Here is a 20,455-nt window from a genome sequence, read left to right on the forward strand (position 1 = left end):
TGTTTTGTTCCAGTCAGATAATCCACTGCGCCTTCTTTTTGGCACAGAAACAAACACACAGTACACACCAACCTCTGAAACAGGCCTTCTGGTGCTGCTGAAACATCTGACCAAGTTGTTGGCTCTCACCTGCTCACTGGAGATATTGTGAGCAGAAACAATTTGCAGAATTCCTTCTGCAGCATGCACGGTCAGTCCTCTGCCCTCCACCTCTCTGACACACCATGCAAGATCCATTTTCTCAGGATGACTCAGCATGTACCACTCCAGTATGATTTCCATTACTGGAAATAATGACTTTTAACATCTTCCTAACACTTAACTTCACTCTAAAAATTCAGGTGTTTAACAACAGGCCTTAAAATCCACACCAAGACATTTCAGTAACTGATCACATTTCAGATGTTTTACAGATGAAACTTCCTCTGAAGTCAACAGAAAACGCAAATCTCTTGCCAGGTCTTCAGAATTATTTCTAGTGTTACAGAGTGTAACACTGAAGCAGATGAGTATCCCTGTATTCCAGAACCTTTGAATTTAAGAAAACAGTCTTCCCAAATATAGCTGCCACTACTGCCACCAACAAACGTCACACACACAACACACAAAAAAACCCCTTACACCCTCACTCCCTCTCTCCAATTTTAGAAGTCTAAAATACCTTTTTTTAACAACTTCACTGGAACACTCCACATATTTACAAATTTTGCCTTTAAAAAACTCAACACTTGACACAGTAAAGCACACGAGAACACAACAAACAGCTTCAGTGCACCATCCACAACAAACTATCAAGAAACACCAAATAAATGAAGCAAAGGAAACCACCAGCCACTGTTCAGATACAGCAAAAAACAGCACAACAAGGTACTGAAACCAAAGTGCAGGCACCCAGGGAAGAGGAGTATGTTCCAGCAACCATCACTAATTACAGTATTAGTAATTTATCTTATGTTTAACAAAACTGAGTCTGGATTTATTATCTTTTCTACAACATCTTTCAAAGATATCACGACAAATCAATTGTTTTGTAATCTATAGAAAAGCTGTCAGCAGCTAATAAAAGCCAGAAATGTAGCTGGTATTATTCAAAGACATCTAATTCTTCAACTAAAGAAAAATTCATCAAAATACATCAAGATACTAAGATTTTAGCACTACAGATAAATCTGCAAGAGGCTCAGTTCATTTGGTTGCGTAGCATGACCACAAGCCCCTGAGACAGACACTTAGAATCACAGAACTGTTAAAGTTGGAAAAGACCTTTAAGATCATGAAGTCCAGCCATTAACCCAACACCACCACCATGTTCACCACTAAACCACATCCTCGAGTGTCATATCCACACATTTTCTGAACACTTCCAGGAGTGGTGACTCCACCACTTCCATGGGCAGCCAGAGTGCTCCCCCAGTTCCCTCCACAAGAAGCTCTCATCAGAGCTGGGTGCTAAGGGACAAAACAGCCTTTACTACCTCCCATTTTTTGAGAGCTGGCAACATTATATAATATTTACATAAGAAACCAAGTAGGACAACACTGCAAATAAAAAGAGAAGTTAAAATGTTCATTTTTAATAATCAGTTATAAAATTTGATATGTGGGGGGGGAATTGTCATGTGGATTTTTTTCCCCAGTGCCTGACACTTTAATACTCTGGCTGTTCATACAGACTAGGGAATGAGAAGCTGGAGAGCAGCCTGAGGAAAGGGACCTGGGAGTCCTGGTCGATGACAAATCGGCCCTGAATCAGCAGTGCCCTGGCAGCCAGGAGGGCCAACCCTGTCCTGGGGGCATCAGGGAGGGGATTGTCCCGCTCTGCTCTGCCCTGGGGCAGCTTCACCTCAACACTGGGGCAGCTTTGGGCACCTCAGTATAAGAAGGAACTAAAGCTATTGGAGAGTGTCCAAAGGAGAGTCATGAGGATGGCGTAGGGTCTGGAAGGGAAGCCTTAGGAGCAGAGCAGGCTGAGGGCAGAGCTCGGCAAGGGTTGCAGCTCCTCTCGAGGGGCAGCTCTGATCTCTGCTCTGGGGAAGCAGGGACAGCACCCAGGGAACGGCTGGAGCTGTGTCAGGGCAGGCTCAGGTTGGATCTCAGCAAAAGGTTCTTCCCCCAGAGGCTGTTTGGGCACTGAACAGGCTCCCCAGGGCAGTGGGCACAGCCCCGAGACTGCCAGAGCTCCAGGAGGGTTTGGACAACGCTCTGAGGGCCAGGGTGGGATTGTTGGGGTGTCTGTGCAGGGCCAGGGGTTGGACTGGATGATCCTTGTGGGTCCCTTCCAGCTCAGGATATTCTGTGATTCAAATGTACAGAGTATAAGGAAAGGCCAGGCAGCTCCCTTCATCAGCTAACCCACCCAGAAGTTACATATTTTTCTGTCTGTGCTACTCATCCTCAGCTTCCTTTATACACCATCGAGAAAGTCAGACATCATTTTCTAGAATAATTCAACACTCCAGAGGTGTGTTTCCCCCTCTGTGCACAGGGTGGATAGTTCAAACCCCATCTTGGAGCTTTAGTGACAACAGAACTCTGACCCTTTAAGCATTTGCAAAGGCTGGAATGGTTATCAGAGGGCTCAGTTATTAGAACAACTTAAGTAAATTATTTGCCTAGTAAACTTGGAGACATTTTAGCATGAAATCTCATTTGGTGAAAGGTAAAATAACAAAAATACCTTAATCTTAGCCAGCAAAAAAAGGAAAGGAAAAACACCTTCAGCAGAAATGCTATAGTATGGGGTGCTGTGTCATTTCAGTGACAAGGAAACTGCACAAACACAGCTATACCACAGCTGGAGAAAATTATGATCCCAAACTAAGAACCATCTGGCAAACTTCATGGGGAGACATCCAAATTAACAACCAGGAAAACAATTTTGTAAGAAATCATATTTTATAAGATGAAGTCCTCTCAAGAGATCAGTGCCCACCCACAATTTAAGTTACATTTGTGCTCTCCTACACACTCTTCTCTCCAACACCCTTGGTTAAGCCTAACATTGGCTCTTTAGTGAGACATAACACAGTAATTGCAGGCACCAAGAAGCCTTTAAAGTCACTTCTTACCAAAAGGAGGTAGTCCATAGGTCTGCGTGGTCTGGGGGTAGATAGTGTAGGGCGGGGACTGCTGTAGTGCTTGGTACTGAGGCTGACCAGAGTAAGGGCTCATTGTCTCCGATACTGGTACAGAAAGGATATGTGCATATGGCCTTAGTGAAAAGAGAACAAAGGTCAGAAAGAACTATTTACCTCATGCATCTTTCAGCCTCCAAACCAGAAGACACATTAGAAAATGGCTTCAGAAAGAAGAAACCAGTCAGACTGACATGTGCTCTGTACCATAAGCTCCTTGTGCTTCCCAAGGCAGGCTCTTGAGTTAACAGATGCTGCCAGCTTCCTGCAGTGACACCAGAGAAACTCCCTCCTCTGGGATGCTCATTCCAGGACTGGGAGGGCAGGGTGAGCCGGGAAAGACAAACTCCCCATTCCAACAGGCATAAGCAGTTAGTCCCACTTACCATGTCTTACCTAGAGCTTCTGCAATATAGTAGTATGTGTAAGAACTAGTGGGACACACACAGAGACTACACAAAAGCAAGCAGGGGGGGTTAAGGCCTATCCTGCTCCAATGGGACGAACTAAGAAAATCCCTAAACATGGTGAATGATGAGAAAATCTTATATTTCCCTTACATTTATTTATGTTCAATTTGTTTATTTGTCAAATATTATGGGCATTAATCACCAAGACTATTGTGAAGGAGCTCATTTATCCTTGTGATCATAAAACAACAGTCACTAAAGCCAAATAGTGACTTCTGCCAGCTTCAGTGTCCACAGCAATTAGTATCTGTTGCCAGCAGAATGAAAGTGGGATTTACAGCATTAGAGAAATGCATAAAGATTACTTCAGAAAGAAGTAAGAGTTACAGAATTCAGTAACAATTGCTTGACTTACTTTGCAGAATATATTTGTGAGGTATAATCATTTGATGACCTTGGGATATAATCAGTGCATGCCATAACTGAAAAAAAAATAGTTTGTATAATTACAGAGGTGCTTTCAAAACTCAACAAATAAAGACAAATGGCAGTACTCACGGTACATTTTAACCAAGACACAGGATTTACAAAGAGTTTAGTGCTCTGAATATCTGTTTCAAACACACTGTTAAACTGGAACAAAAAATGTACTTCTTGCCAGCTCACAGCAGGTAGATGAGTCATTCACACTATTCCTCCCTGTGTAACAGTGCTCTTTCCTCTTTATCAGTTGGTACCATCAAGTTTTGCCGTTGTCATGATAAAACTCTGATTTCAGTCCTGCCCAAAACCCTGCATATTTGCCAAAGGGGCTTCATCTGCACCAAGCATAACATTTCTGTGTCCCGGAGCAGAGACCAAATGCTTGTTTTGCCAAGGTCTCTTCTTCCCCTACATACTCTACCCCAGCATGGTTCCAGCAATCTGTCTTTCCTGTAAAAAGGAGTGGCTCAAGCTCCACAAACTTAGTCCCATACATCCAGTGAAGCACAGCTGCAGTGTACAAGGCCCAGAGATTCCTCTAAAGAAATCTGGCAGTTCCACTTAACCAGATGTTTCCATTTTTCTGCTTGAATAAATCCAGTGAAACTGGAAAGACAGAGTGGCTCAGTCTGCAAATCCAAGGAGGAAATGTTTCAAATGTTCTCACTCAGCACAGCCTGTGGCTCTGGTACACCCTGTGTGGGACAGCTCTCAGTTACACATTTCCGGGTCGGGGTGGAGAAAGAGGCTTGAGCTGCTATGGCTTAACCCAAGAGCCATTAAAAACCCCCTGGATTCACATGAACTGACCTGATTAAATACTCAGCTATCCATCAGACTAGGAAAGCAAGGATGGGCAGGACCCCAGCACAGAATTTGGCTCCATGCAGCCCCTCTGGCACACGCCACCATCGTAGTGCATGATGCTGCTGTGAGCTCCAACTTTTTTTTACTATGTATCTGCATAGTACATGGGTTTATCATTTTTGATCTACAAGCACCATACCCAAACCCTTAGAAAACACAGCTGCACTGCTGTGGAACCAGCTGATTCCTCTCTGGAAGCAGACAAAACACCCAGGGCTCCAGTCCTGCCCAGGAGGGGATCCAGGCTACAAGAGACCACACCTTCCCTCTTCCTCTGGAGTGACTTGATTAACAGCCTTCAGAAAGGCATATGGTCATGGATAACAGCATACTCTGCCTTGGGACTTGATCCAGATGCCAATGATGTGCTACAACAAGTTAGGCTTTCCATATCTGAACAGTCCTACGTTACTGTTTTTGTAGCACCACGTAGTTTAAAATGTCATCAGTTACACCCACTGAGCAAGACAGTCAGCACAGGCAACCCTAACTTTAACCCCAACCTTAATGTGCTTTCTGCCACCTCAACAACCCTCTCTCGGTGTAATCTGACGACCAGCATCTGAGAAGTACAAACCATCAGTCACACGCTCTGAACCTTCTGAATGGTCCATGAATCACCTTCCTCTGCTCCTCAGTGTTTGCCTTTACTCGTGGTGCGAAACCCACACAGCACAAGGATAGAACAGGAAACACAAACTGGGAACTTTTGGACCTAAAGGCTTTTTAACACTTGTCAGATGTTCCCATATCTCTCCTGCAAAAATGTCTAGCTTTATGGGGCTTTTTTACAGAATGTCAATATGCATCTGAATAGTAATGTAGTAATGATATTTCTAGAATTATTATTTTTAAAAGAGCATATAAAGAACTACGTAACGGTGTAAAAAAGCAAAAATTACACTGCATGCAATTTCTGGGATTTGTAAATGGCTTATCCAGTTAGGCAACATTTTGTAGGCTAAAACTTCTGGTAACTCCTGCAACATGGCAGCACACGGACTAAAATAGCAGAGATGAAATCAATTACAATGGAAAGTTATACATTCCATACTTCCAGTCAGGATGAGCTGATTTACACTTAGAAATAAGTATCTGTAGTCAAAGGCCTTCCACACAGGAATCTGACTTTCCTAATAACCTCCAGCCCTCTTTTTCCAGAAGAAAGGATACATTCCACTTCTCACTTACTATGCAGTCTTTGTATTTCCTGCCCGTTTCCTCGCTGTTTATTTCCTAACGGCTTTCTGCAGACATTCAATACAGTTCATAGTCTATTGCTACAAAAGACCCAAGCAGCTGTGTAGAGATAATGATTTATAAAACATCTTTTACAATAGGCATTATAATTGATCAACTCAACCCTCAAGAAAAATCATGCCTAAGGCAGATAAGACACAGCAGTACCCAGCAGCAAGCTGGGGGACAGTGACACAAAAATATCTGTTAGAAACAGCTATTTGCTTACCATCAGGCATTAACACTTTGTAAACACTACAGCAAACATTCACTTTACAACTGATAGCGAGGGCAGGCTAAGGATTACAAGGAGAACACAAAGCTTGTGCTTGATGAAGCAAGGGACCAGTGGAAGAAAAGAGGAAAGACAGTGGGAGCAGAACTCCGGAGATACTCACTCTCACTGGACATGGGAAGGTTTGAACCAAGGCTTGAAGATTCAGGTTTCTGATCGCTGATCTCTGTGTTGCTCACATGACTGCCAGGACAAACAAAGGCTCAGCATTAGCATTATGAACTGTTAAACTAACATCCTTGGGCATCTCAACCCCCAGATTCATAACACCCTTTCGGACCACGTCAAACTGACTCTTCACGGAATCTAGCCCTGTGCTCTTTGACATTTCACACAGAGATCCCAAGAGAGAGATCTGCAGCTGGAATTAGACATTAAACTATACAGGGTTTGCATGGCCAGGTTTTGGTAGTGGGGGGAACTGCAGAGGCGGTCTCTGTGAGAAACTGCCAGAAGCTTCCCTAGTGTCGACGGAGACAAAGCCAGCTGGCTCCAGGACAGACCTGCTGCAGAGGGAGCCCACCAGCGACAGTGGGTGCACCTGTGGGATAAGGTGTGTATTCCAGAAGGGGAAAAAACCTGCCAACTGCAGCTGAAGAGAGGTGTGAGGATATATGAGAGAAATAGCCCTGCAGAGCCTAAGATCCATGGGAAAGGATGGGAAGAGGTGCTCCAGCTGCCAGAGCAGAGCTCCACCTGCAGCCCACGGGGAAGGAGCAGCCCAGGGGAGGAAGGAGCTCCCAGAGCACTGCTGGCTGGCATCATACACCCCTCGGCTTCTCCAGCCCCCCAGCTGGCAGCAGCCAAGGAACTGCTGCCATGAGTGGTATGTGTGGCCCTGCTGTCACAGGCTCCTGTGCCCACGGGCGTTGCCTCACTGTGTTTGTCCCTGAAGACCAGTGTTGAAGCATCCTTGAACTGGGGGTCACTTCTGTACTTACATATTCGCAGGTTACCAGATTATTTTGGATTTGTCCTGCAATGTTTCAGTTCCATGTCAATGTTGCTTTGTTCATGTATAAAGTAGGAAGTACAGGTAATTTCTGAATGAAACTGCTTTTTCCTTGATGATTGACTTCCTGGCTTTAGTTTTATTATTGGTAGTTCTGCAACACAGCTTTTCATGAGGTTTTGAGGTATCTGTGTGTTTTTCTGACATTCTCAGACCGCAGTTCTCAAGATTAAGGAGACAAGGTAACTGCTTATTGCTGCTAAGAGGGAACTTTGCTTATAGCTCAGGTGTGCATCAAGTACAGTGCTTTCTGACTCCCTCCATGACCTGAGTCTACTCAACAAAAATAACTGCACAGGTTTTGTGTTGGATGAGCAAATTAAACTCTCAGGGAGAGCCTAAGGGTGTCTGAGATGACCTGCACAGGGAACACAGGGCCATATGAGAAATGAACCCAAATCTTAAAACACCTTTCTCCCACCACTCCCTGCTTCCTGGGCTCACTGAACTCCTGATTTTCTCTCCCTCCTCCACCCCTACCAGCGCAGGGGCATGGGAGAAACAGGTCCAATAAATTCTTTTAAACTAATCCGTTGGTCAAACTTACAATAATGTATAGTTTTATCAAAATAGAGCCAGAATATTTAAACAGAATATTTAATCAAGTTAGAAATGCAATTTTATCCTTCCCCCCTCTTCTATTTTTAAATACTATACAAGGATGTTTACACTCAAATCTCGAGCTCCTGGCACCTACAGGGAAGCCATGATTGCAGTGACACACGGAAGAAGGGACAGCATCCACCCCAGTGTGTTCAGACCTGCCCTTGGGCCCTTTGTAGCCAACACAGGGGAAAAAACCCTTGTAGGATGTGATTCCTCCAACCTCAGATTGGCCAGAAAGGAAGCTTGTATGACAAGCTCAAATTTCTAACTTTTGGAATATACCACGTCCACTCCTGCAGAAATGGTGGTGTTTCCTCCTCACTCCTATTGGGATGGCAGAGACTCCAAAAAGAAATCTTTCTTCACTGTATTTACTGTACCCAGAGGAACAGAATAAATCCTAATATAGCTATTCTCATTATAAGTAATAATAATAATTCATTCCTAAATACAATAACCTGCAAAAAGCATCTACTGAGGCTAAAAGAACACAACAGCTTTAAACAGGAGAGGCTACCAATTCGAGAGGGTTTCATTTCTCAAAGCAGTTATGCACATAGTTTTATTGGGAATCATAGCACAGATATTACTAAAATACAGTGAGTCTCACCAAAATAAATGCATGCTATGTGCAGTACATGTCAGTCTCATCACATTCTGTGAAAATCATCAGTCTTGATGATGCCATTAAGACTCTTTATAGCCACTATTATAAAAGCTTAATATCAAAGGGACAGTTAATTATTGTTTTATTTGGAACTTAATCTCAAAATTATATTAAACACAAAAGTGACTATATTCGCCCAAGCTCTGTGAAAAATGAAACAACAGGCAAGATTCTAAAATGGAAGCTTTATAATGATAAAAGAACATTAAGAACTCTTCCACACTAAAATCAAATTCAAAATCCCATACCTCAGGCTCTGTTCTCTGGATTCCTGCATCTTGGCTTTTTTCACCTGCAAAGAATAAAAACGTTTAGATCCATGACCACCAGGAGCTGCCCTTGAGGGAAGCTGCACACCCAGCCCTCCATCAGTACACCCTGGACTGGAACTTCTCAGGATGAGAGGCCATTGTGCCTTGTTCCCCCATGATGGGAGACCTTCCCCCTCTGTCAAACCATGCCCTTGGTGTTATACAGAGAGTAGTATTTTAAATTGTTCTATGACAGGTGATCAGAACTAGATGATGTTTAAGGTCCCTTTCAACCCAAACCACTCTATGATTCTATGATATGAGTTTTCCTTTAAGTCAATTGTTAAAGCCGTTTAAAAAATCAATAAATATCTGGACAAGTTTTCATCCTCTCTTCAGGTGGTCTTGGTACACGTGGTAGTCAGTGTGAGTGTGCAAACAGCAATTTTAGATTTCAGTTTATCATGTCCCTGCCTCAGCTGGCCAGCCTTGGCTTGTCCCCATTTCAGCAGGTTTTGAAAAGAAATTGTCCCTAATGTCTTTATGCTCTGCAATAACATTTACAAAATCTTGACCCTTCAGTGAGATGCAAACCCAATGCCTACCAATCACCAATCAATACAACTTATGCTACAAAGTGAAGTGAGAGGGAACAGTTTTAAACAGTCTTTCATGGCCTTGGAAAGCATGTTCTCTGTTTTGTGCCACATCTCTTAACACATATTTAATGCAGGAACAGCGTGATTTAGTAACCAGAACATAAGGTTGATGTCTGGGGCCCAAGGAGGGAGTGCTGTTATGGTGTGCTTCACTGCCAGCTGGGCCCTGCAAGATCCCATTCCAACTCCAATCCCCACCTGTCCATCCTTCTCCTGCATGAGCCTTAAAAAAAGCTGTGGAAACCTCTTCAAATGCCTTCTTTCAGCACACACTCCCCTCTGAAAACCTTTGGGAAAATGCTGAAGGTTTTTTGTTCCCTTTCAAGTGACAAGATCACAGTTTGAAGACTCTTCATAGAATCACAGGATGGTTTGGGCTGGAAGGGACCTTCAAGACTATCCAGCCATGGGCAGGACACCTTCCACTGTCCCACTGTGCTCCAAGCCCTGTCCAACCTGGCCTTGGACACTTCCAGGGATGGGGCAGCCACAGCTTCCCTGGGCAACCTGTGCCAGGGCCTCACCACCCTCTGAGTAAAGAATTTCTTCTTAATATCTAATCTAAGCCAAACTTTCAGTTTGAAGCCATTCCCCCTGGCCCTGTTCCTACATGCCCTTGCAAACAATTCCTTACCAGATATCTTGTAGGCCCCCTTCAAGTCCTGAAAGGATGTAAAAGTGAATTCACTCTTTTTAAAAATAAGGGAGAAAAGAAAGATAAAAACAAAAAAAAAAAATAAAAGAAATTAAAACAAGAAAATTATGGGGTCTACCTCAGGGTTATTTCAGTTTTAGCAACGGCAGATATTCTCTCTAAGCTGTTCTGCTGCACTGCAACAAGCGACATGTCTCCTAAAGTGCATCTTTGCTCCTACATCCATCTTTCTATTTTCCACCAGTTTGCAGCTTACATTGATTTTTATAAAAAAAAAAAGAAAAAAAGAAAAGAAAAAAGAAAAGAAAAAAAAAAAAGAAAGGAAAAAAAAGCGCCAAGTGACATATTCTAGCTGATCCCAGCTCCCAAAACACAAATTTCTATCACTGAAAATCCAAATAATTCTTTGTGCTGGCAAGCTCTGTTCCTGCCTCAGCTCTCCCAGCGCTGGAGTTCAGCTGTATTTACTGAGCCATAATCAAAGTTTTCCTCCTGTTGTCAAGAGAACAGGTGCTCTACAGCTGACTCCAGCTCCGACTGACATCGCAAATAATGACCAGGCCCAAGCTGGGGACACTCCTCACTCCCAGCTCACCCCCTCCTCACTCCCACTCCTCACTCTGTTTTCTAGCCTTGTGGCATGCACAGAAACTGTTTCCATTCTAATTCTGACTTGAAGAGGAAAGAAACACTCAAAAACCAGGGACCAAACACAAGCCTGTGCAACATGCCAGGCAGCAGTACAGGGCTAAATGATCAAACACTGAGTTAGAAAAAACACATTTTGGGACCAATTATTACCATCAGTCCCCACCTACACAAGCAAAGGACCCAATTTGTTTAATTAATTTTTTTTTAAAGTAAAATACATTGAACTCGAAGTCTGATGACTTCTCTACAGGCTCCTTTATGGCTTCAGTTATGAACAGTTTAACATAAACATTATTTTCTGAAGTAACTTACTGATCTTATTCTTGCAATTAAGAAAAACAAAATCATTTGTGAAAGAAAACAAGTGTGCACAATATCAGCGTTGAGCTACTCAGCTGATAGGATTTTGCAAACCTGACTTCAGTTTCCTTTTTTTTTTTTTTTTACATCAGAAAAATCTACTTGTTTCAGGAATGGCCTCATTATTAAAAAAAAAACCAAAACAAAACAACAAAAAACATCTTCATTCCCTCCTGTGAGAACGTGCCACTATACCCAAAATACTACCTCACATACTCTCTGTGATCATTCTAGTCTGATATTCTGTTGCAGAATGATTGACTGGCATCGCGTACTTAAAAGAAATTCCCGAGAAAATATTCTGTGCTGAAAATCACAGCACAATCTGCTTAGAGGATGCTTCCAAGTGTTGAAAATTAGCTGTACCCTATGTCTCATGCCCTGAAGAATAAAGACAGCTTTCATCACATGAGGATGTAATTAAAGGTATTTCCTTTTTTTAATACCGACAATTCAGTCTTAAATCTTACCAATAGCTGGAGTTCAAACTATATGATTTTGCTGCTCGTTACATTTTGTGCATATTACTCAGGCCCATCATCTGCAGGTTGTGGCGGGCAAGGTTCTGAACAATTGTAAATTTACATTTCCACTTGACTTTCCTAAGTTCCTAAGTCATAAAATTGTACAAATGACATTATAATGTATTTTTTAACTAATTTAACTGAACAACATAAAATTCTCACATTAAAAAAGCATCAAAATCTTTCCAATGAGAACACTCCCAAAGTGCCCTCAGTACATTATTCTGGTTTTGTGTGCAGTTGACAAGGTCTGCAAAATTTCAATAAGCTTCACTCTCAAAGTTAACTTGGCAATTTCTCACTGAGTTTCCATCAGGTTTAACTGGGAAACAGAGCATTAATACAAACATTTCTACTTAATTCCTATGCTATTATATTTTAGATATACTAATTTAATTCATCTCATGCTGTATTGATAATTATTCTACCCAACACTTCTGTGCTGTGATAATACCAGTTATTGATAATGCAAACAGTACTGCAAGTACTTCACAAATATGTAGCAATTTTAACCTTCCAACATGCTTCCCTACTCCAACACACTGTTAAATTAAGCTTTAAAAAAATGCTTTCTACCGGTGGAAACAACAGATCATAGGATCTTTTCAAGATCTCAAGCACAACAAGAATTAAAAACTATATACCCTGTAATAACCAGCATGCTGATTCTGTCCCCAAAATAGAGAATTTTATTTTCTCTACAACAGGTTTGAAATAGTCTGGTTTTCTGAGCATAACAAGTAATTATTTTGCATAGAAACATTATAGAGTTCAACCATACATAACTATTGCTTTATTACTATTGCCTGTGCAGTTATAGTAAATAAATGTACAGCACATTTTACTAACAGCAAAATGCTCTTTCTCCTCTGGATAAATATACTAAGAATAAGCCTTCTTTTCCGATATTGATTAAAATAACTGTATACTGAATTTGTGAGATCACCAATTTGTCTTATATTTTCATTTCCAGCCTTTTTTAAATGTACTTACTGGTTGTTCAGGTAAGTCTTGTGGCTCTTCCATGGGTATTACTATTTTAATGCTTAAATGATTCAAATCGTGTGTTCCTCAGCAGTCTTCAAGGCCTGTCAAGAAAAGGTGTTCATAGCTTTATGTACTTTTTGGGGGCTTATCATGTAGGCTATCAGAACATTAATTGTTATATACTCCTCCCACAAAACTCATGTTGCCATCTCCCAAATAAAAGACAAAATTCATATATGGAAAGATTTCATAAACAAGGGATTTAGCTTTAAGCTTCGAAGATACAGATTTTTCATGCACATGGCACATTTCTACATCATTTACTTGGGCCACACTGACTGCAGAAGCTAACATGCCAATCAGACACGTGCACCATGATTTTACAGACACTGTAAATGATCGAGTCTGCTCTACTAGGTCAGTAAACAGCATGATTCAATCTAACCTGTTTTAATTTAGAACATTTATATAACAATCAAAAAAAAATCAGGACAAGACTGTACACCTAAATGCATTTACACATGGTGCTGTTCCTTGCCAAATTCACAAAGCCAGTTCATTATTTCAATTGCACCTTTCAAAAAGAGAAGTTTGATGACATTTTATAAAATAATTTTTATTCTGGAAACATTTAGCAGAGAGATCTTACACACTACACCAAAGAGCTGCTACTGCTCAGGAGTTTAAAATCATGAAAAGGAAATTTCGCAGATTATTTTCACAACCTGATTAATTTTTGCAATTTGTTGGGCAAAAGATAAAGGCCTATGTCCTCCTGGTTTCCCCCTCTGCCCACCTAATGTGCATGAGCCGTGTGGCACGTGTGTCTGTTTTTTCCCCTTCTCATTTTGACACCACCTTATTAAAACCAAGCCCAACCTCTTCAGAGCAGCCTCCCCTGAGCTGCACCAACAGCAAGAGGTGTCCCCTGTGCCACCCCAGCAGTGCCTGCTCTGCCACACACGTGGCACGTTCCTGTACACACAGCACATCCTCAGGGGAGAACAGAAATCAGAAGAAATGCTGCAAAACACGAGGTGGGTTGGAAGAAATTAAATCCAGTGCCTTTCGGTCATAGGTACCTATTCCTGCCTCCACAGCCCCAAAACTCCGACTATAAATCTCAGGGGAAACGTGAAAGGCCATTTACTCGCTGCTCCCTCCACTAGGACTTTCTGTTTTCCCATCCTGTCAGGAGCATCCAGGCACCTTCAAATCATAGAATTGTTCCCACATAAAGTGACTGAACTAGTTTACAGAAACAACTTTCCAGCGTCCTGAAAACCACATTTCTCCCCCCCCCCCGGCCCCTGCCAGACCTACTTAACCTGGCGGCACGTGCAGCCCGCCCGTGGCACAGTCCCACGTGCCAGCCACAGGGATGCTCTGCAGCTCGGAATAATTTCAGATTAACCATGAAAACCCAAAGGGTTTCTCCCTTATTTGAGGACAGGTCTTAAGTGGCAGGGTGTATCATATATGCCAGGGTAAAATTTCATTGAGGGTTTGAGGATTTTGTAAGGCTGCCGCCCCTAATCAAAGCTACTTACTCTTATTGCCTGAACTGTAAGGCACCCAAATTCAAAATTAGTCTGTTCCATAACTCAGGTTCTTTGGAAATGACCCTATTCACAACACACAAGAAAGTCTACAATACAAAGGACTACTGCTACCTTTACAGTTTTTTCTTCATCTGTTTCAATCAGCCTTATTTTAAATCTAAATCTTATTTCCTTTTTACTGTTTTGGTAGGAATAAAAGAGAATAAGAGGAAAGTCAGGACTGAAGAGAAATTGCAGCATTCACAGATTATAAATAGGAGCACAGAATACAATGGCCAAGAGCAAGAAGAGTTGAAATTGAAACCAAGAGGTCCTGACCTGTCCCTCACTTTCATTATTTGACGCTGTTTTGTTGTGTAATTTCTTAGAAAAATCCCAGATGAAACTCTTCAGTATGGAAAAGTATTTCACATCCCACTGATCCATACAGCAGCAACTTCCCATTCCATGCTTTCCTTAAAAGCTGTGAGTAGTTCTTTAATTTTGACTTTGAGAAGGATTTAAATAATTACAAGACAAAAAGATTCCCGGAGTCCCACTGGAATATGTTACACTGGTGAACAAAACTCCCTTCTCAAACAAGTGGGAAGCACCTGGAACCAGATGACTGAACCAAAGCAGATGAACAGCAAGTGCCTGCCTCAATGGCAAGTGACAACTTGGCCTCTAGTGGCTTCACACCATCTCCCAGGGACACCTCGTACTCCAGGTGTGCCCGAGGCTGTCCTGATCCAGAGCGAGCAGCAGCGTGTGTGTCTCAGGGACAGGGAGGCACTGAGCCCCACACCTGAGAGTGAGGGGTGAGGGCAGCCCCCTCTCACACCACAGCACAAACTGCTGCTGAAGGGAGAGCTCCTGCCCCTCCTACCTCCAGCAGCCCACTCCTGCCCGCCTCACACTCCCTCCTTCGTGGCCACCAAAGACTTGTGTGGCTCAACAGCAGCCTGGATCTGGAATCTAACCCTCTGCTAAGGGAAAAGAAAGAAAAAGGAAAGAAAGGAAAACCAGAGGGACCCAAGCACAACCTTTTTACGAAGCTGTTTTAAGAGCAATCAGCTCTGGCCTTGCACAGCCCTGTGCTGGGGGAGCCAGCAGGATGGGCTCAGGCAGAGCACGAAAGCAGAGCAGCAGGACGTCCCTTTTCACCTACAGCCATAGGAAATGAAACCCTAATTTTACCATCTACTTGATGTTTCACTTTAATGAAGCAGAGACATCAGTCACGGTGATACACGTAGGGCTATGCAGCCTTTTCATCTGCATCACCCACCCAGTCATGAGGTTCTCCTGCAGAGCAGCCACGGGGTTTCCTGTGGCCAGGCACAAGCATGGAAAGTCCTTGGACCATGGGCACAGGCAGAACCTCTCCCTGACATCATCTCTGCACGGAGCCCCTCTGCGTGCCCCTGTCCTCCCGCACAGAGGCTGAGCGAAGCTGCTGACAGCTCCAGCGCCGAGGCCACGGGGAGGAGGATCCGGGGAGCAGCTGCTCCTGCCTCACTCATGTCCCCAACAGCCCCCTCCAACACAGCTAATCCCCCACTGCCCATCAGCCAGCCCCAGCCCTTGGGCAGGCATGTGCCCCAGGGCCCCGAGCCCCTCCGGGTGCCTCCTCATCCAGCAGCAGAGGGTCTGCATTGCCCAGGGCTTGGGTTTCCCAGAAAACAAACCCAGCACCTTGCACCTGCTCAGCCTGAGTTGCCACAGAGGAACAGACTGAGACAGCAGCTCACCAGCAACAAAGATGATTTTTAAAAACTGAAAATAAACAACTCTGGGTTTTTGGGGGGGTAGCATGTCAAATCTTGAAATTAGATTTTTAACTTGCATAAAATTCAAAGTAACTGCACTTCAGGTAATCTTATCACACAGTTTATCACAGAACACTTTTAAACCCTAAGTGACCAAAACAGCAGAGGTATCAAAGCAGATCTTTGATAAGTTCAGTTCTGCAGAGTCCAAACTGCTGCAGTCACACCCATGGGGGTGCCAGTGGCGGCCGCGGGTGCTGCTCCCCGAGGGGACTGTGCCTGCTCAGCTCCACGGAGAAGGAAGCAGTGATGGACAGCTCTGGGGGCAGCTGGGGTTTGGTCATGTTTCCCATCTACATATCTATTCTTACTTCTGTGTGAAGAAGGTCTCAAAAGCAGACTCAGATGGTGAGAATGCTTCTGCGGGCCACTGGACTTGTGAATGAGAAAATGAGTACAAAATGGAACCAAGTGTGCAAGAAGCCATCAAATGAGCTGCAGCAATGAAAGAAACATTCAGAAAAATGAGTCCAGTGTTCTGCTTCTGGAAACCAGCAAAGTACCACACTTCTTCCCCTTATGGTCTGATTTTTGTTAATTACCTGAAGAAAACTGTTCTGTAATATGTGAATTAAACACTATTTTTTATTTCATCTAGAATTGTTTTGAATAACCATCCTGTTTAATTCCAACTTGCACAGAACACCAACAATGCAAAACATCAAGGATCGGTGTTTTGTGTGACATTACATTTTGCTTGACCAATTTATGGAGCCACACCATCTAAACTTCAAACCAGAAGGTATCAAAGCAGAGGAATGGGTTGCAGAACTGCTCCCAGCAGCTGCCTGCCTTCTGCTATGCACATCTCGATGCTTAATTTACCTGGCAGGTGATGTACAGTTTCTTGCACTAAATCCTGTCTTAAAAATCCTAAAATACGAAGTCCAGCTTGGTCAGGCTCTCTTAAGCCAGATACTCTGGATAGAATTTCTGAAAGCTGCCCACTATGAGCACCAGGCCAGACTGTTATTTACTTCCATTTTGTGTTTTTCAAGCCATCTGCCTTGGTTTTGAATATAAAATTTCGGCCGAGAAACAGTTCTCCCACACTGCAAATAATTAAAGTTGGGATACTGTGATAAAACCAACAAGCAGTAATTATACTGATTAGAAAAAAAGCTGATTGACTATGGTCTTATATTACTTTAAAACAGTCACTATTTCCCTACAAATAAAGCTTTGGTCAGGGTAATGAAATCATATCTATTAAACAGAAAGTTGAAATAAAACCATAGAATCATAGAACCATTTATGTTGGAAAAGACCTCCAAGATCACTGGGTTCAACCACCACCCAGCAATGCCAAGGCCACCACTAACCCATGTCCCCAAGTGCCACACCCACCTGTCTTTTAAATCCCTCTAGGAATGGGAACTCTGCCCTGAGCAGCCTATGCCAGGGCTTGACAACCCTTTCAGGGAAGAAATTTTCCCTAATATCCAATCTAAACCTTCCCTAGCACAGCTTGAGGCCATTTCCTCTTGTCCTGTCCCTTGTTCCCTGGGAGGAGAGCCTGATCCCCCCCCCCAACTCCCCCCTCCTGCCAGGGAGTTGCAGAGCCAGAAGGTCCTCCCCGAGCCTCCTTTTCTCCAGGCTGAGCCCCCCCAGCTCCCTCAGCTTCTAGGTGTCATCTGCCAACCTGCTTAGAGTGCACTCGATCCCCTTGACCAGATGATCAATAAAGATATTAAGCAGGACTGGCCCCAACATCGAGCCCTGGGGAACTCAGCACCAGTGCCCCGTCCCAGACGGGTGTATCTCCATTCCCCACCACGCTCTGGGCCCAGCTGTCCAGCCAGTTTTAAACCCAGCAAAGAGTGCACCTGTCCATCCCCTGAGCAGCCAGTTTCTCCAGGAGAATGCTGTGGGAAATGGTGTCAAAGACTTTACTAAGGTAGACAATCCACAGCCTTTCCCTATGCGAGTCACCTTGTAGAAGGAGATCACGTTGGTCAGGCACAACCTGCTTTTCCAAAACCTGTCCTGGCTGGGCCTGATCCCCTGGTTGTCCTGCTGCCATGTGATGGCACTTCAGGTGATCTGTTCTACAACCTTCCACAGCACTGAGGTCAGGCCGTAGTTCCCCAGATCCTTCTTCTGACCCTTCTTGTAGATGGGCATCACATTTGCAAGCATCCAGTCAAGTGGGACCTTCCTGGTTAGCCAGGGAGGCTGGGAAATGATGGAAGTGAATACCTTCTGCCAGCTCCATCAGTGCCCTTGGCTGGATCCCATCCAGCCCCAGAGACTCGACTAAGTGGTGTAGCATAGAAACATTCTTATTATCTTTTACAGCACTAGCCATAATGTTTTGCAGTTATTTCAACTCCTTAGTTATTCAAGGGGTAGCACCTTACAATGAATAGCAATTAATATATATATATATTAGGCAGCAGAATAGTCTAGGCTTCCCGTATTTTCCAGTGGAGCATTTAATTAATGTCCCATGCATTATACACACACAGGATCGGAGCATGGAGCCAAAGCAATCCAAGACATATCCCAACTGGAGCAGGGCTTTTCCTTGCAATATGTTTTCACTCTGTGCCACTCACCACGTGACAAACAGCATCTGTCAGAGAAGAGCAGAACTTGGCATATTACCATGCACTGCAGAGCTTCCAAGTGCTTTTCATTCTGAAGGTTCATGATTTAAGTTTTAATCTTCAGGCAAAATTCACTCAGTCATCTCCTCTGCTGGCAGTGGTTGTGCCCCTCCACATCAGGGTGTGAGCAGGCACATGGATGTATTTTATCCTTGCCCATATCTCAGCATTCCTATATCCAACTGTGATAGTATTTCACCTGCCAAGCTGCTGAAATATTTCCAGCTTGTTATTCACAAGCAGACTAGTTTTCTGACTATACCAAGGCAGCATACTCAGCCTGGTGCCTGCTCCCACAGGATCTCTCCTGAGGATTTGGCAAAAACAGTCATTCTCTAAAGTTTTGAAGAATCTCCCATTTTGCTTTGAAACAGGCAAAACAAAGATCATGGAAATTCTTCATGAGCTGTAACATCGCACTGATGGAAAGGAAATGAACGAGTATATCAGCGTGTAAAATGTTCAATCTGGTCAGTCTGACTAGAAAATCAAAAAACACTAAAGGTACTTTAAGGAAAAGGGACTCAGCAGACCGTGATAACGCAAGCCTGGTGATGTGCAGAGAGGCAGGAGCGAGCAGGAGGGGCCCAGGGAGCTTTCCTCCTACCATGGAAGGAAATACCTCCACCAAGTCACTTCTCTCACAAGCAGAGCTGGCAGTAGCAGGACACACCCCCTCCTTCCCATTGTGCACAGGAGTTAATTTATAACTGTGACACACAGGTTGCACAGCCCGTGTCTGACCATCACCCCACAGCTGCCAAATGAATGGGGATAAGTGCCCTACTCCGGTCTTTGAAATCAATTGAGGTAAGAGGGAAAAGGAACTGGGATTTCTACCTTCACTTGTGGTGTCCCCCACAAGTCCTACTTTCTAAGATTATCAACAACCAACTCCTCAAACAGTCTTGCTCTCCAAAATAATTCTTGAAAATTCTCTCTAAAATCCTTTCTCAAGGCACTGTACCTCAAGCTTTCTTTCATTAAATCCACTCCCTTTCTATGCAGTTTTCTCCTAGTTTCCTTCTTCAGCAGCAGAGCTGAAAAAGGACTTGAGTTAATGAATGAAAGCTGGGCTACGCACGAGCCTGCTGATTCCCTGTCTTGAACAAAGCCAGCAGAGCTCATGGCAGGGACTGATACTCTGCTATTTGCTTTTTGCCCCCTCCACACACACTCACGTAGCACACACACGGGTATCTGCAAAATCCTGTGACGACCAGGAGAATAAACCTTTGCTGTGAGTGCTGCTGCATGGTTCTCTGCTCTCTCTTCATGCTCTCTCTCTTCCCTTCTTTATCAACCGGGATGTTGCACAATCAAACACTGTAAAAGTTACAAGGAAGGCATTTTTTATGCCCTGTTTCAGAAGGTATGAGTGGCCATGACAAGCCCCTAAATGCTGTCCTGTAGGACTGAAGAATCATGGTCTGATCAAAATTTCGTAACCTTAAAATGGGAAAAAATTGTGAGAAATAAATAAGAAAGAAAGAAATACATGAGAAAATAACTGAAATTAAATGTGGAAATACAAATCTAGTTTTACCCTAAGCAATGCCTGTTCCATAGGCATTTCCCCATGATTTTTAGATCCTTGAAGGGCTATCAGCATTAGAGCCGTCTGCAGCTCACTCTGCTTGACACACGCAGTTTGTTTTCCCAGTTCTTATGCA

The 20,455-nt window shown here is 43.5% G+C and overlaps 1 protein-coding gene across 5 annotated transcripts in view; it reads right to left on the reverse strand.

The window, feature by feature from the left end:
• The window catches only part of EYA3 (EYA transcriptional coactivator and phosphatase 3), a 55,623-nt gene that overhangs the window by 23,468 nt on the left and 11,700 nt on the right, over positions 1 to 20,455 (reverse strand). For 2 of the 5 annotated variants that reach the window (XM_017830533.1, XM_017830531.1), the window contains exons 2-6: positions 12,807 to 12,901; positions 8,962 to 9,005; positions 6,532 to 6,611; positions 3,960 to 4,026; positions 3,069 to 3,211 (exon numbers count right to left, since the gene is read on the reverse strand). In XM_017830533.1, the coding sequence (XP_017686022.1) occupies positions 3,069 to 3,211; positions 3,960 to 4,026; positions 6,532 to 6,611; positions 8,962 to 9,005; positions 12,807 to 12,839 (367 nt within the window). In that variant the 5' untranslated portion in view covers positions 12,840 to 12,901. Of the gene's footprint in view, positions 1 to 3,068; positions 3,212 to 3,959; positions 4,027 to 6,531; positions 6,612 to 8,961; positions 9,006 to 10,257; positions 10,286 to 12,806; positions 12,902 to 20,455 lie in introns of those variants that run through there. The other 3 variants (XM_017830532.1, XM_017830535.1, XM_017830534.1) reach the window with 3 other exon arrangements.

This window comes from Lepidothrix coronata, unplaced genomic scaffold (genome assembly GCF_001604755.1).
Source record: "Lepidothrix coronata isolate B3197 unplaced genomic scaffold, Lepidothrix_coronata-1.0 Scaffold180, whole genome shotgun sequence".
NCBI lineage: Eukaryota > Metazoa > Chordata > Aves > Passeriformes > Pipridae > Lepidothrix > Lepidothrix coronata.